The 18369-nt window shown below is 42.2% G+C and overlaps 1 protein-coding gene across 1 annotated transcript in view; it reads left to right on the top strand.

Moving 5' to 3' along the window:
* LOC145402932 (cell adhesion molecule 3-like) overlaps window positions 1–5029 on the top strand; it is a 182969-nt gene extending 177940 nt beyond the window's left edge. Inside the window, exons 5-6 of the mRNA XM_080274827.1 lie at window positions 3255–3492; window positions 4899–5029. Of these exons, the coding sequence (XP_080130953.1) occupies window positions 3255–3492; window positions 4899–5029 (369 nt within the window). The remainder of the gene's footprint in view (window positions 1–3254; window positions 3493–4898) is intronic.
* The last annotated feature ends 13340 nt before the right edge of the window (window positions 5030–18369 follow it).

The raw sequence follows: 18369 nt of genomic DNA on the forward strand, positions 1-18369 counted from the left end.
ATGGGGAGGGAGGATAGATGTAGAGGGTGGAGTCATAGGGAGAATGGATTAATGGGGAGGAAGGATAGATGGAGAGGGAAGAGTGATAGGGAGAGAGGATTAATGGGGAGGGAGGATTTATAGGGAGGGGAGGCTTATGGGGGAAGAGGGATTTATGAGTAGGGAGAGGGATCTACGAGGAGGTGAGAGAGAGAGAGAGAGAGAGAGAGAGAGAGAGAGAGAGAGAGAGACGGATGGAAATTGAGGAAGGAAGATTTATGGGGAAGGGAGGAAAGAGGAGGTAGGTATGGGAGGGGGAGGGAGGGGAAAGGATAGGTAAGGGGGAAAGAGGGGAGAAGGAGTGGGTAAGGAATGGGGAGAATGGGGATGAAGGAGGGGAGAGGAGTGGAATACGGAAGGGGAAAGAGAAAAAGGAGGTAGGGGAGAGGATGGGACTGGGGAGAGAGGGTTGACAGGGGGAGAGAATGGGGAAGGGGGGCGAGGAAGAGTGCGTTATGGAGGGGAAGTGAGGGGAAATGAATGTAGTGGGGAGGGAAAGAGTGGGCAGGGGATGTGAGAGGGGAGGGGTAGGTGAATGTGGGGATGGATGGGACGAGGGGAATGAAGGAGAGGTCGAGAGGAGTGAGATGGGGAGTGAGCAGGGGTAGCAGTAGAGGGGAAGGGGGAGGGGTATAAGAAGGGGAAAAGGAGAAAAAGAGACGGACAGTGAAAGGGAGGGAGATGGGTGGGGAGGGGAAGTGTAGGGGGCTAGAGGGATGGGGGGGGAGAGGCTGGGGAGGGGGGGAAGGGGAAGAATGGGGTACAGGGGAAGGTTTAACTGAAGGCCAAGGGGGTGGAAGGGTTGAAGGAAAGTGGGGGTGGAGGTAGGGGAAAGAGAGAGAGGGAGGGGGGTTGGGAGGGGTGGGGAGAGGTGGACATTATGTAAATTAGAGAATCCGATTATCCGCATAGACGATAGTGCTGGTAAATTATGGAGAGGGATAGTGAGTGGGGTGGCGAGTGGGGAGAGAGGGGTGGGGGTGGGGAGTGGGGAGAGAGGGATGGGGATGGTGGGGAGTGGGGAGATGAGGATAGTGATTGGGGTGGGGAGTGGGAAGAAAGGGCTGGGGGTGGTGGGGAGTGGAGGTTAGGGATGGTAGGAGTGGGGATCAGTGGGGGTGGTGAGTGCGGTGAGGCTGGGTGAATGGTGAGGGATACTGAGAGGTATGAGTGGTAGTTAAATATTGAAAATAATAAATATACAGGATTTTAATACAGCAATTAATATATCGAAAAGAGAAAATGAGAAACCAACAACAACAAAAACAACAACAATAATAATAATAATAATAATAATAATAATAATGAAAATAATAATACCTCACACACACACACACACACACACACACACACACACACACACACGCACACACACATACACATACACACACACACACACACACACACACACACACACACACACACACACACACACACACACACACACACACAAGAAGCTACTGATTAACACCAGGGTCACATACACATTACACCACGGATAAAAATATTCACTTCAGAATAAATAAAAAAAATAAACAATAAACAGATGATTATATTTAGTTAAAGGCTGTTTACTCGGAGTGTGGGTGAAAGACAATGGGAGTGGGGTGGAGTGGGGGGAGACGAGTGGGAAAAATGGGGGATCGAGAGAAATGGGTGTGGAGGAGACTGTGGGTGGGGTGGAATGGGGGGGATAGAGAGTGGAGGGAGAATAGTGGGAATAATAGGGGGTGGAGAGAAATGGGTGTTGAGGAGATTGTGGGTGGGGTGGAGTAGGGATGGGGTGGAGTGGAAAGATAGTGGAGAAGAAGAGAAGAAAGAGAAAGAAAAATAATGGAGAGAAGAGAAAAATGAAGAAAGAGTGGAGAGAAGAGAATGACGAAGAAAAAGAGTGGAGAGGGGAGAAAGAGAAAAAAAAAGTGGAGAGAGGAGAAAGAGGAAGAAAAAAAAGTGGAGAGAAGAGAAAGGAAGAAAAAGAGATGTGAAAGAACGAGGAGGAAGGAAGAGAGAAGATGGGAGGGAATAGCGTAAAAAATGAGAGAGAGAGAGAGAGAGAGAGAGAGGACATTTGTGGGGGGGTTGATCCTGCCGTGAACTACTCTCATAATCAGATTTGACCACAACAAGAGAGAGATGGCTTTTAGTGGGAATGCTGGGGAGGGGGGCTGCGTGTGGGGGGGATGGCGAAGGGGGGGGCGGCTCTCCCAGTGTCCTATCCACCCGATTCTACTATTTACATCTCAGTGTTTCGTGTGTGTTTAACTTTTTCTCTCTCTCTCTCTTTGTTTACTTTTATCTAGCCCACTGCCTCTCCCTCCCTCTCTCTCTCTCTCTCTCTCTCTCTCTCTCTAACCTTTCATATTCTCCTCGCTCCATCAAGCCATCGTTAAATCCCTAATCCCCCATGAGTCCGCATTTAACCTGGAATCCTGATTAAATCCCGTCCAGGTATTTATATCCTCGTTTTTCCTCTGTAATAAACAAGATATCACAATTTCATTTTTTCTTGTGACTGCAATTTTTCTTTCCTCCTTTTCATGTTTATTAAATCCACCTTCTCCTCATCCCCCACACTTGCACACACACACACACACACACACACACACAATGGGGGCTGACCGAATCCCATTTATTTTCCATTCTTTGTTTCTCGTAATTACACGCTATTACGCTTTTTTAAAAACTCCTCTTGCAACACCACACATATATATATTTTTTTAATTCTTCAGATAATGAGAAAATCCCCTAAATACCTCTACCCCTTAATTAACCTAGAAACCTGTAATTTAATCCCACTTAGGGTTTCAATATAACCTCCTTTAATCCCACTTAGGGCTTCAATATGGCGGGTTTCCTCTATCATGCTGTTAGATCACGCTGTTCCTTATATTTTTTCTTAATCCCTCGCACCTCATCCCTCATACTTCAAGGTGCTTCCCCGACACTGATACAATCCCACTTATGGCTTCAGTCTGCTGCTTCCTCCATACTCCTCTTTTTATCTGTCTCTTTTCTATTACCTAATCACACTTCATTCAATCCCTCTTCCCAATCCCTCAGGCTAGTGGACAGCATCTAATCCCCCACGCCTCGACACACTACCCCGGGGGCCTGACCGAATCCCACTTCATTTTTGTTCGTCGTTTCTCTTATACTTGTCTATGCCATGAACCTAATTAGTTACCATTATCTAATCTCTCTTCCCAATCCCTCAGGCTAGTGGGCAGTACCTCATCCCCCACGCCCCGACACACTACCCCGAGGGCCTCACCGAATCCCACTTAGGGCTACAGTTCGTGGTGTCTCGCGAGCACTTCAACAAAGGTGCCATGACCCTCCGCTGCACTGCCAAGATCTCGCCGCACTACCTCAAGACCCAGCAACACAGCGTGGATGGACTCCTGACCTACAATGTGCCGCCTATGGAGTCACGGGCGAAATCTGCAATGTCTGGTAGGTGTGGGGCAGCAGGAAGGTGTTGCGGGGTGTAGAGGGGTGGGTGTGGGCAAGGAGGAAGGTGTGGGTGGATGGGTGTGTGTGTGTGTGTGTGTGTGTAGAGGGTGGGGTAGTGGTGGTAGGTAAAAGTGGATTGACTGCTGAAAATGTGTGTGTGTGTGTGTGTGTGTGTGTGTGTGTGTGTGTGCGTGCGTGTGTGCGCGCGCGCGCGCGCTGGGGTAAGTATAAAGGTGTGTGTAGTGTAGTTGTGATAAGTGTACAGGTTATGAGTGAGTAGTGTATTTTGGTGTCTGGACGCAGGAAGTTATCTGTAATGGATATGAGTGTCTGGATGTAGGGAGGTGTGGTTGTGGTAGTTGTGGTATGCGTGGGGAGGTATAGTCTGGACAGGTGTGGTGGGTGTGGTAGTGTTGGTTGAGTCAGGGGGTCCAAAGTCATTAATATTAGGTAGGTATGGGGAGGAGGGGAAGGTGTGCGAATGTAAGGATGTGTAGTTTCCGTCTCTCTCTCTCTCTCTCTCTCTCTCTCTCTCTCTCTCTCTCGCATAGTTATAGTAAAAGAAGATGGGTTGCTAATTTATAATGTACTGCTTACTGAGTCCTACGTCAACTCTGTAATGCCGGGTATGTGAGAGTCGGAGTGGGCAGGTGTGGGGGTGAACCTAGGTGTAGGGGTGTAGCCAGGTGTGGGAAAGTAGTAATGACAGGTGTGGGTACTGAATGACAGGTGTGTGAAGGTGTAATTTTGATAGATGTGAGGTTGACAGGTGTATTTATGTTTTAAGTGAACTGTTCTCTCATAACTCGGGGCATTTATGAACAACTGGATTATGATATAATGTAATCAGAGCAGAGTCAGGGTGCTCTAAAATCAATTTCAATAACTCTGCCACTCTGAGCATACTTGACGTTGCGGTGATCATGCATGAAGAGTTTAATGTGTTTTAATAATTTGATACTGACAATCCTGGGACATTTCGCAAATACTGAACTCTTTTACAAAACTAGACTTCGAGTACTAATACAACTGGTAAAGCGACTGATACTTTTGACAGTACATGAATTGCCTGATTCATTAATCCAATTTTCATTTTATCTGAAAATCACCAAATCTCTGGTCTGTTTCTTTATTGCGACACTGACAGGAAAACTGGTTGTGTCTACTTTGCGTCTGGGTAGATCGCTTACTTGTATCGCTCTTTCGTTTCTATATACCTGTGTTGTGGTGGTGCGTTTAAAGAACTCTGGAATGCATACCCTTTGCCTCGACCGTATGTGGGTATTAAGTCGGTCTGGTGGTGAGGTAGCCTGGCTTCGAAGCGGATGCAAAGGCTGTTATACATGTGTGACGCAGCGGCCATCTTCATTTTTCAGAGGTCACTGGAAGCGTCTTTTTTTACACAGAGGTGCTGGCAGAGAAAAGTCACATTCAGAGTCCTTTAAGATGGCAAGGAGTTCAACACCCTGACAAAAGCAGTCCAAGTGGCAACATCCGCAAAAACCATATCACCTTCGGACTCGAGCAATCACAATGACACTCTCGGACTCTGCCAGACTTAACACACGGCTGAACAAATATGTGTAGAGTCTGTCCCTCGATGATGACAGCACGGTTCCCATCCCATTCGTAGGCCGTGCCGAAGATAATCGCTGTAACGTTACGGAACACTGAACTTAATGATGACTTATAAAGCAGTTCGTAGAGGCATACTTAGGGAGCACCTCAAATTAACATACATCTGTTCTTAAAAGCCAGCAGCTGCATAACTTGGGTGACGTAGGTACAGGCGAGGGGAACTGGGGTTTGTCAAGAGGGGAAACGTGCATCTAGGTCCGGTGGTCAGAGTGACGCAGCGTATACAACAAAGACTTATAACAACAACAAACCGATGAAAGGAAGCTGTTTACCCACACACGAACTAAAGACAACTCATCTCAGTCCCCCCAAAACACACACACACACACACACACACACACACACACACACACACGAAAAAGCAGTACCGAGCCACTATAACTTGTGTGTATAATTTAGTCCATTTGTAAAGGCAACAGAGTGAATCCGGCAATTTACACACTGCGAAAAAATATCACTAACTTTATAACCCGTGCAGATGTAAACACTAACTGTAAAATATATGCCTGTGAGTGGGAGAGCGTTGATACGAGTCCACCTATGCGACACATATACCAAACGATGATCACGACTATTGCCTGAACTACTGGGCACTGATTGCTTATTTTGACCCACTACCTCATGGAAACAAGAGGACACTTAACACTACTAATGGGTAACTTATTCGCAGTGATTCAACCGGGAACACTGAGAATTAGTTAGATGAAAGAGGGAAGAAGAAGGCTTAGAATTACTGCCTGCCCATTACACGAGGCTCCTTAAGTCAGCCAATTTATGCTGTCTCAATCTTGCCCCTGGACTAACACTTGTGGTGACCCATACTTCGCCCGCATCCCCATTATACTACTGAATAATTGGGAAGAGGAAGAAACAAACCTTGCCCACGAGTCTGACCGGCACGAACTCATAGTAGGAGCTGGACGGTGGAAGCAGGGATGGTGAGAGAGTATGGCGACTAGTCCCTTCAGTGCAAAACGATATCTTAAAAAACAATTGATATGATGTTTTCTTTCTCTCTCTCTCTCTCTCTTGAACAATGACGATGTTGCTTTGCGTCATATATTGTGAAGCTGATAATGAGTAAGCGTGATCTTTTGTTTTCACACACACACACACACACACACACACACACACACACACACTCACATCTACCCACACCTCCCATCACACACCATTTATACACATCACACCCTTACATCCACCACACTGACTTATTTACAGCAACACACCCACACACACACACCGACATCCCTTCCGTACACTCACATCACACCCACATCCCCCAACTCACCCCCTCACCCCCCCCACACACACACCCTACAACCTCCCCTGCTCCGAACACACTCATCACCTCCCCCCTCCCCCCTCACACAAAAAAAAAAATCACCGCCAAAATACATGAAGCTGAAAATATTATAGACGTGCCACACGCAACCACCCACTCAAGGTTAAAAATGTACAAATAACACGATTGTCCCAGGGCAATGACTGCAATTACAACTGTGCTTTTGTAATGGTGAAGGCAGTGAGTACAATACCATCATTATCATCATCATCATCATTTGTTATCGTCAGTCATCATCGTAATTATTATCATCACCATTATTGTTACCATATTGCCTTCATCATCGTTATTATCAACAATCATCATCATCATCATCATTCTTCTCCTCTTCCTTTTCCTCTTCCTCCTCCTCCTCATCATCATCATCATCAACTACGTACACACACACACACACACACACACACACACACACGATTTTTGCCCTGCGTTTGGATTAATGTTTTCATTACCAGGACGCCTTATTTATTTATTTCTTGGGAGTCTCAGGCATCTTAATTTCCCTTCAACACCAAAAGGATCATTCTCTCTCTCTCTCTCTCTCTCTCTCTCTCTCATTAAGCTCAGGTGAGATGTGCAGTATTTAAAGACATTGGAATCATGCCTGTATTTCGCTATGATACTATACTCTATTCACTCTAACTTGGCTTAATATTTACCTCTCTCTATCCCAAATGCTGAGCAGTAACAAGAGATGAACACTAGCATATGCTGCTAGTCACGAAGAAGTGGAGAGGATGTAAAGACGTAGTATTTTCTATTTCTGCCATTAAGATACTGGAAATTAGGTACAAAATATAAAGAAAACTCCATCAAGCTCATTTAGAGAGAGAGAGAGAGAGAGAGAGAGGATGAGGAGCCGTAATTCTGTCTTATTTTCCTCCAAGGTGCGGGAGATAAGCGATAAAATGACCAATATCTCCTTCAAGATGGACGAACTGTAGTCACGAAGAAGTGCTATGGAAATGATTTAGTACAGCATTTTTTTTCTCCCGAAGTACAGGATATAGACTGGAAAACGACGAAAATTTCCGGAAAGTTATGGTGAACGAAGTGTTACGTAAAGGATGTAGGGCGGAAGTATTGTCATATTCTACCGATGAACTATGGGAAATAATGAACAAACTGATAAAAATCCCGGCCAACTTAAGATGAAGGAATGATAATCACGAAGAAGTGTTGGGGAAGGGATGCAGGGCCGAAGTAATGTCATATTCTTCCAATGAACTAAAGGAATATAAGCTACAAAAATGTGAGAATTGTCCCCAGAAATCCAGGTAGACGAACTGTATTATCATTTCTCTTCACAGGTGTTGGTGGCGGTGGAGGCGGTGGTGGTGGTGTGGTGATGCTGATGGTGGCGGTGGCGATGGTGGTGAACGGAGCGCTGCCACATCCGGGCTCCCTGCGGTGACTCGCTAATCCCCGAACAAACCAACCCTGAAGCTCCGAAACATTTGAAACTTAACCCTCAGCTGTTTCAGTCCTGGCGAGCGATGACTAGTGGGGAACATGGTGCTGCTTTTAGGTGTTAACATGGATTATACATCGCTGTTTTAGATTATATCACTCCATTTTTTTAAAGCTTCACATCGCCAGGGTTTCGAAACACCTAAAGGGTAGTTTTCAATCATGTGGTTCGAACTTTCATCCTCTTCCCCCCCATGGGTGCTTGTATTTCCTATCGCCCTGTAATGTTGGTCGTTTGTAGCTTCAGACTAATGCCTCAGTGTAACCTGTGAGCCGTATTCTCGTTGACTTAGGAGGTCTCGTAACGCCCTTTCCTTGGCGATTTATTCTGTCTATTAAAGATGTATTTAATGACCATTTTGTCTGCGGTGTTTCTAAGCTAAATAAAATCGCTGACCGTGAGCTCTAATGTAATACGAAGTTTATTATTACTGGCTGAAACTTTAATCCTGGCAGTCTTTACTATTCTCTCTCTCTCTCTCTCTCTCTCTCTCTCTCTCTCAGGCACAGCAAAATCGCCAAACAGTTATCGAAATCTATTACAAAGAGATTAATTCGCCGTCAGTGAGTAACAGCTAAAAGTGCATAGATGTGAACAAACAAATTATTTTACGATGATTTCCGGAGCATGTGATGACGACAAATGTATTTAATCTTTTTTCATCGTTATTGTCTACAAATTCTAATGAGGGACGGAGGCTAATCACATTTAATTACAGGTGTTCCACAGGTGACCGTTCTGGCCTTTGGTTCCTTCTTCCTTGCATAAAAAAAATACAAAGAGCTTATTAATACCTTGGATTATTGAGATTTAATTCTGTGCCTATACTGTACCCCTCAACTGGTTCTAGAGAGAGACGCCTGCACGTGGTGGCACTAATATAATCGAGCGGTGGAGCTGCCCGGTTATACTAACGTCCTTCAACTCCCTCCCTATCCCCCGAAAGGAGGATAGTGCACTGCAGAAGAGTAATTTCAGCCGGCAATCCACTGGGTTCACGTTCAGATGACCCTGGGGTTGCAACTACTCCTACTATACTACCATTACTACTACTACTACTACTACTACGACCCCTACGAAATGTCAGTACGAATGCTTACACGTCAACGAGAATACGACTCACTAAAAAAAAAAAAATATAGCATAAGATTCGATTTTCTTACACTCCCTCACCCCTTCCTTACGAGTTTTTTTGTAAGCTGAGTAAAATCGTCTTGTGGTAAGTAGTATTTTGGTGCTGTGGGGATGGCTCAGTCTGCCGGTGTGGGCGTGGGGGGTGCAGTGGGAGTAGGAAATGAGTAAATGAGCCGTCCCCAGAGTACATGGGGTAGAGAGAAAGACGAGTGTTTTAAAGGCTATGGACCACGGCATCGCTCTGAAGGGGTTAATGGAGACGGTTTCTGGCCCCTTCAATAAATAAATCGTCTGTCATTAGTACGAATAAATCAGGTCAATAATGAATAAATATATAAATAAATCGTCTGCCATTAGTCAAAATAAATCACATCAATCACCATCATAACGAAGAGAGTTTGAAAAAAAAAACCTCTCGTATTTCCTACTTTATCAGCGAGCCACCGGACGATTTTATTCAGCTTTCGAGTATTTTCGAAGGAGGGGGATTGGATATAGCCTTCATTAACCCCTTGACTACTACAGAACTGCCCTAAAAAAAAAAAAATCGTCTGGAGAAAGCAAATAAAAATCGTCTGGGGAGGCAATAAAAAATTTTCTGGGGAGAGTAGGAATAAAAATCGTCTGAAGAGGCAAGAATAAAAATCGTCTGGGGAGGAAAAAAATAAAAATAAGTCTGGGAAGAAAAAATCTTCTTGGGAGGCAAGAAAAATAATCGTCTGGGGAGGAAGAATAAAAATCGTCTTGGGAGGCAAGAATAAAAGTGGAAGGCAATCGTCCTGCAGGGGTTAAGCCTGTACATATTTCTTGAGAGGTTAACCCCCCTCCTTCCCAGATCGAAGATGAAGAAAATCGTCTGAAGGAACGAGAATGAAGAAAGTATTGAGGGGATTTAAGAAATGTTCCTGGCCCCTTCACTTCGAGGCCTGACCCCAAGCTGAATAAAATCGTCTGGAAATAAAATAAATAAAAATAAAGATGATCGTAGTGAAGTGGTTTTTATGATAGTGGTCGTGTGTGTGTGTGTGTGTGTGTGTGTGTGTGTGTGTGTGTGTGTGTGTGTGTGTGTGTGTGTGTGTGTGTGTGTGTGTGTGCTGGTTGGCTGGCTAGTTTGCTTCAATGTGTTTTTATTTTGCTTCTTTGTATGTTTGTTTTCTGGTGTATGGGTATGTATGTATGTATGTATGGATGGATGTATGGATGTATGTACGTATGAATGAATGAATGTATGTATGTATGTATGTATGTATATATGTATGTATGTGTATGAACGTGTATATGTATGTATGTATGTATGTATGTATGTGTATGAACGTGTGTATGTATGTATGTATATCAAATCTACTGTGAGTGATGTAATTTCTTCCCTTAAGTCAGCAGGCATCATAATTACACACTACTGTACATAATCTCCACCACCATCAAGCCATTTCACTCAGCCTATGGAGGGCTTCATGACGACTACAGCAACCCTGTCTAATTCCAAATCTCTCAGATGAAGAAAACCGTCTCGAAATAGTAAGACCAAAAAAACAGGAAAAAAATGAAATAAAAAGATGGCACTCATATAATCTAACTTTTTTTTTCATGTTTTTTTTTTATCTACCTCATTCTCTTTCCCGCCAGACGATTTTCCTCAGCTGTGGGTAGATGCTTCGAGGTAGAGAGGGTAGATAGGGCCTTCAAAAACCCCTCTGCATGATAAATATTCTTAACTTAAATAAAATCGTCGAAACAGGGAGGTACTTGAACGAAAAGGGTGGTTTCTTGGGGTTTAGTCGTTTTATTTCGTTCACTCCAGACGATTTCGTTCAGTTCAGGGGCGATTTAATTCCTTGAAGGGATTAATGAAAGCTCTAGCTAACCCCTCCAGTTTAACAAGCCACTCCTGAACTGAATAAAATCGTCTGATTGGTTAGAATGAGTCGCAAAATGACCGGATCGAAGGGAAAGCCACGCCTGGACTGAATAAAATCGTCTGGTTGCCTAGAATGATTCGCAAAATGGCCGGATCGAAGGGAAAGCCACGCCTGGACTGAATAAAACCGTCTGGTTGCCTAGAATGATTCGCAAAATGGCCGGATCGAAGGGAAAGCCACGCCTGGACTGAATAAAATCATCTGGTTGGCTAAAATGAGTCGCAAAATGACCGGATCGAAGGGAAAGCCACGCCTGGACTGAGTAAAATCGTCTGAAGTTAGCCTGAATGGGATGGGAAACAACCGGATTAAACTGATAAGAATCTCTATAAAATAAATCCTATTCTTAGATGCTAGGCCAGGATTACCAGAGTTCCCCTTCAGCCCGAGGACGTCTATTATACTATCTATCCATCTATCTATCTATCTGTTCTTTAGGGTCAGACGATTTTATTCAGCTCTGAGGGATTTTTTTTATATTATCCTTCAATGCCCTTCCCACTGAGGCTTTTGGTGGCGTGACATTCGATAGAAATGGGGGCACGCGTCTCCTTGGTTACTAGTCAAAAAAATCTCCTTCCAGTTAGACAACGAACGGCCATCATCTGAGCTGAAAGGGGGTTGGTTTGAGGGGGGAAGAGGATTTTGAGCCAGGTACATGCAACCCAACTACAGACAGGCGCTCTCTTAAAGGCTGAATAAAATCGTCTGGAAGCAGCAAGAGTTTAAAAAAAAATAAACCACGTCCTCGGCCTGAAGGGGTTTATCGTCTCCTAGAATAAACTGGGACGGATGACTGGCAGTTCTCTCTCTCTCTCTCTCTCTCTCTCACATGGACTTTAACTCAGTATAAAAACGCCCTTTTATTTTTACAAAGGCCACACGGATTTTTTTTTTTTTTTTTTTTGGACAAGGATTTATTTAATTTTTTGCTAAGGCCACACGGATTTATCTTATTTTTTTTGCTAAGGTCACACGGATTTATTTTATTTTTTTGCTAAGGCCACGTGGATTTATTTAACTTTTTGCTAAGGCCACACGGATTTATCTATTTATTTTTTGCAAAGGTCATATGGATTTACTTTATTTTTTGCTAGGGCTACATGGATTTATTTTATTTTTTTGCTAAGGCTACATGGATTTATTTTATTTTTTTGCTAAGGCTACATGGATTTATTTTACTTTTTTTGCTAAGGCTACATGGATTTATTTTATTTTTTTTGCTAAGGCTACATGGATTTATTTTATTTTTTTGCTAAGGTCACACGGATTTATTTATTTTTTTGCTAAGGTCATATGGATTTATTTTATTTTTTTGCTACGGCTACATGGATTTATTTCATTTTTTTTGCTAAGGCTACACGGATTTATTTTATTTTTTTGCTAAGGCTACATAGATTTATTTATTTTTTGCAAAGGTCATTTGGATTTACTTTATTTCTTGCTAGGGCTACACGGATTTATTTGATCATTTTGCTAAGGTCACACGGATTTATTTATTTTTTTGCTAAGGCTACATGGATTTATTTTATTATTTTGCTAAGGCTACCTGGATTTATTTTATTTTTTTGCTAAGGTCACACGGATTTATTTTTTTTTTGCTATGGCCACAGGGATTTATTTCATTTTTTGGTAAGGTCACATGGATTTATTTTTTTGCTAAGGCTACATGGATTTATTTTATTTTTTTGCTAAGGCCACACGGATTTATCTTATTTTTTTTACCAAGGCCACGCGGATTTATTTCACTTTTTGCTAAGGTCACACGGATTTATTTTCTTTTCTTTTTTCTAAGGCCACACGGATTTATTTCTTTATTTTTTCTAGGGCCACGCGGATTTATTTATCTCTGCTACGGATTAATTTTGTTTTTTGCTACGTATTTATTATCACACGGATTTAAGGATTTATTTTCTTCTCTAAGGCCACACGGATTTATGCAGCTTCGGGGGAAAGAACTCGGAGTGAAGGGTCAATCCGTTTATACATTTTTTTTCACTATTCTCGCTGCCTCCAGACGATTTTTATTCATTATTCAAAGTAGATTTCTGGCTATTTAGGGATTAATAATTGCTGCACCTAAATCCCCCTCCCCCCCAATTCTAGCAGCCTCTCTAGAACGTGGATATAATAACCTGGAGACAGCAGGGGTTATAGCCATCCCCTCATGTGATGAAGTTCCCAAGTTTAAAAAAAGAATCGTGTGGAAATAATGAGGGGAAAAAAGTCATCATACTGAATGGGTACGATGGCTTTATGACGTGCAGTTGGCCACACATGCACCTGGGACAGTGTGTGTGTGTGTGTGTGTGTGTGTGTGTGTGTGTGTGTGTGTGTGTGTGTGTGTGTGTGTGTGTATTTACCTATTTGTATTTACCTATTTGTAGTATACAGGAATTGAGCAATGCTCGTGTTGTCCTGTCTCCATATCCACATTTATCAAGTCTACCTTTACACACATGAATGTTTTTCTCATGCACCACCTCTTTGTCTAAGTCGTTCCAAATATTTAAGAATATACCTAATTGTGATATACACGGAATGTACTATGCTCGTGGGTTTCCGTCGCTGTTTCTCAATAAGTCGAATTTAACTTTAAACTCGTTTATGTTTTTAGACTGGACGATCTCTTTGTCCAGGCTATTCCATAAGTCTATACTTCTGTAAGGAAAGCTATATTTCTTGATATCCTTCAAACAGCTTGACTTTTTCAATTTCATTCCATGTCCTCTTGTTGCTCTCTTATCCCATACAAACAGATCTTCTTTGTCAATTTTATCTACTCCCACCAAGGTCCTGAACACCGCAATCATGTCTCCCCTCTTTCTCCTTTCCTCTAACGAAGGCAAATCCAGTTTTTCCAGCCTCTCTCTGTATGACAGGTCTGTCAGACTGGGGACCATCTTGGTTGCTGTTCTTTGTATTCTCTCAATCTTGTTTATATCTTTCTTTTTGTGTGGGGACCACACTACCGCTGCATATTCTAACCTGGGGCGGATCATGGCCACTATCAATTTTTTCATCATTTCCTCATCCATATAATGAAATGCTACTCTTATGTTAGTCAAGAGCTTATAAGTCTCTCCAACTATCTTGTTAATGTGCTTTTCTGGTGACAAACTATCTTGGACCAGCACTCCCAAATCTTTCTCTTCTCTCCTTTTTGTGATTAATTCATTACCCAAAAAATAATTCAGTGATGGTCTCCTGGTACTTTTACCCATTTCCAATATTTTACATTTCTTTACATTAAATTTCATTTCCCACGTCCGGCTCCAATTGTGTATCCTATCCAAATCCTCCTGCAGTATTTTACAATCCTCCTCAACCTCTATCTTCCTCAAGATCTTTACATCATCAGCAAACAGACTCGCATAACTGTTCACTTCATCTACCATATCATTTACGTAAATCAGGAACATTACTGGCGCCAACACTGAGCCTTGAGGGACTCCACTTGTTACTTCCCTCCATCCAGACATCTTTTCCTTTATTACTGTCCTCATTTGTCTGTCTCTCAAAAAGTCTCTCATCCATTCCAGAAGTTTCCCCTTTAGTCCTCCTATATATTCTAGTTTCCACATTAGTCTCTTATGAGGTACCTTGTCAAAGGCCTTCTCTAAGTCTAAGTACACACAATCCACCCAACCATCTCTCTCCTGTACCACATCAATCGCTCTTGAGTAAAAGCTCAACAAGTTTGAAACACATGACCTTCCACTTCTGAATCCAAACTGACATTCAGCCAAAATATTCATCTCTTCCAGATATTTTATCCATCTGTCTTTCAGGATTCTCTCACACAATTTTGCGACCATGCTGGTTAGAGACACTGGTCTATAATTCAGGGGTTCTTCCCTGTTTCCTCCCTTGTAAATTGGTACCACATTTGCCCTCTTCCATTCTTTTGGCACTTTCCCCTCTTCCAGTGAGCATACAATTAAGCTGTGAATTTTATCCGCCAGTTGTTCTCTCCATTCCTTCAGTACCCAATTAGAAATTCCATCAGGTCCTGGGGCTTTCCTTACATCTTGAGTTTCCAGTAATTTATACACTTCCTGCACCTCCACTTTTATATCTTTCATCACCGGAACATTTCTAATCACTCCCTCCCCTTCCACAAGCTCCTTTTCTTTAGTGAAAACTGACTGGAAACGTTTGTTCATTATTTCTGCTTGCATTGCCGCATCATTAAAGACCTCTCCATCTACTTTCAGCTTGGTGATTCCTTCCTTTTGTTTCAGTTTGCCATTAACAAATCTATAAAACAGTTTGGGTTCATCCTTGCATTTGTCAATTATACCTTTTTCAAAATTCCTTTCTTCTTCCCTACGTATTCTTGTGTATTCGTTTCTTGTTCTTTTATATTCTTCCTTTGTTCTGTCGTTACCTCTCTTTCTCCAATTGTTCCACGCCTTATCTCTCTCTTTTGGCTATCATACACCTTCTATTAAACCACTCCTTTTTCCTGTTTTCTTTCCCTCTTACTCTTGGTACAAATTTTTCCACTCCCAAATTATAGAGGTCTAGAAAGATATCCCACTTCCTCTGTATCTCTCTTGTTTCTCTGAATTTTCTCCAATCCGCATTTTCAAAAAAGTTTCTCAATCCTGTAAAATTTGCTTTGCCAAAGTTGTGTCTTCCCTGTCTATGAAGCTCGTCTCTTGGCTCGACGTTTCCTATTAACATCTGGAACTCAATGACCACGTGATCACTTTTTCCCAAAGGACAGAGATATTCCAATGATTCTATTACATCAGGTTCTTTGGTGAACAGTAAATCTAACCTTGCTGGTGTGTCCTCACCTCGAAACCGTGTCTCTTCTTTGACCCACTGCGTCATCACATTATTCATTATTATATTTAATAACATAGTACCCCACGAATCCTCGCCGCCTCCCGAGTACCATTCCTCCCAGTTCACCTCTTTACAATTAAAGTCACCCACCAAAATTATATTATTGCTTTTCTCAATTATTTTTTGCAAGTAGCTAGCCATATCTGACAACATCTCATGGTATTCGTCATCCTTCCATGCTCTTGTCTTTGGGGGAACATACACTACCGCCATATCTCTCTTAACATTCTCTCCAGTTTCTAATTTCATATATATCACTTCAGCCCTGCCTTCTCCCATTTCCACAGTATCTACATTTATGTTGTTCTTCACTGCTATCATCACTCCTCCTCCCTTTTTTCTTTTCTGTCTTTTTCTCCACAGTTTGTATTTACCATCTCCCAAATGAACATCAATATCTTCTCTTAATTTGGTCTCTACAAAGCACATGACATCAGGTTCATGTTCTCTCAAGAAATCATTAATTTCGATCCTTGTCGATATGAAACCATCAACATTAGTATATATCACCTTCAAATTATTTTTGACATTATTAATACCCTCTTCTCTCCTACTCTCTGTCCGTACCACTTCCTCAACTTCTGATCTTTCACAACCATCCCCCCTAATTTCCTTCACTTCTATTTCCTTAAATACCATTTCCTTACTTTCATATCCAATACTCTCCAAAAAAAGTATTACGTTCTTCCTCTGTCCTCTTATCATTTTTTTCCTTTACTTCTTCCTTTAATGATTTTAAAGCTTCTCTTTCTTCTTCATTCAGATCTTTTCTTATTATAATATTTTCCATCCCCGCCTCTTTGCTTAATTTCCAGGTCACTTTAAGTATCTCATTTATTACACTTTCTGATGTAAACTTGACTCTCATTGGTCTTGTTTCCCCTTTCTTATAAGGCCCTATCCTCCTTACTTCCTCAATTTCTTTTACCCACTTGTTTCCTTCGGGGTCAATCTTGCCTAATATTCCTCTCACCATGTTCGTGTCTCTCTCGAGTCTTGCGAACCTAACCTTTTCTTCCTCTTCCCTGTTTCCAAATACTATCACACATCTGTTCCTTTCTACAGTTTCTCTCACTATTTTCTCTTTTTCTTCAGTATTTTCACTACATTTTCTTCCATTTCTTTCTTGTTCATTTCCCTTTCTTCCTGGATGATCTCTCTTAAGCTGACCACTTCTTTCTGTTCTTCCTCTACGTGTGCCCACTTTGCCTTGTGTTCTTCTAGTACATTACTCACCTTCTCCGTTTTATTAGTACTCTCTTCAAGTTTCCTCCTCAGTTCAACATTTTCCCGCTTCAAATTCTTAATCTCTTCATTGGCTGTTTCGTTGGACTGGATTAGACTCTGTATGGTGGTTTCCGTATTTCCTGACACATCCTTTATCACTAGATTCTCTACTTTTTTTTCGAGTTCACTAATCCTCATAATTAATGTTTTCACTAGGTCCATGACATTAGTATTAGCATCAAATCCTTGAAATTCCATTCCCTCATTGTTTACATTTTCGGCCATCTTTAACGTACCGATCAAGTACCTAAACAGCTGTTACCAATAAGCCACAAACATTCATGTATACTATTGCCAACAAATCTTTACATTTTTGGTAGTCTACCAACTTTCATTATTTTAAATTTAAAGAAAGACCCTAGGAGACAGGACAGACAAAATTCCTGAAACTACTCAAGGTCAGGAGCGATGCCTTGGACGTCCTCTCTCTCCGGCTGTTCGTGTGTGTGTGTGTGTGTGTGTAGAGGTCTACCCATAATTTCCAACGTTCATGCTTTTTTTTTACTCAAGGAAGAAGGAACCAAAGGCCAGACGCCCGCAAGATTGTCCCCGCCACGAAAAGAGAGAGAGAGAGAGAGAGAGAGGGAGAGAGAGAGTGAGATTTAAGATCCGTTCATTACTTACTCATTTCAGCTAATACTGGACACCTCCCTTCATTCAGGGTCCGTATCACCCACTAACAATCGAGTTATTCCAGGGTTGCCAAGTGTACCCAACTGCTACGCCGCTACTACACACTGACGCTGTCCCAGGTTTATGTGCTGCCAACCGTACATCAACAAATCTGAAGTTGTTGGAAAAAATTAATGTTAAAAATGTAAGCAGAACAAATTTTATATATACACTTCAAGACAATGGTGCGTTCCTTTGCATTTCTCGGTATATTGTCACCGTTAATTCCAAAATCGACATTTTTTGTATGTCCGTAGCTAGTAGTCGTAATCTCTGAGCGATATTTTTCATGTTCCAAAAATCCTACGCTTCCAACTTCTGCTCGTTCAAAGAGATTAAAAATAGCCCCTACGTCACCTGTACATAAGGACCACTGGCGGGATTTTTCGAAGGTGTTCACGATTAAACCTTCTCGTAACGCAGGTTTTGATTTGCAGGAAGGGGAGAGAGAGAGAGAGAGAGAGAGAGAATGGGAAGCTTCTGTACCCTACTTCCTTCATCCTACAAAAAATACATAGCACAAGGCCGGATCCAGTACCTTGGAGGACGGGGGGAGA

This window comes from Coenobita brevimanus, chromosome 59 (assembly GCF_032717465.1).
Source record: "Coenobita brevimanus isolate Jiangsu-jjx chromosome 59, ASM3271746v2, whole genome shotgun sequence".
Lineage (NCBI taxonomy): Eukaryota > Metazoa > Arthropoda > Malacostraca > Decapoda > Coenobitidae > Coenobita > Coenobita brevimanus.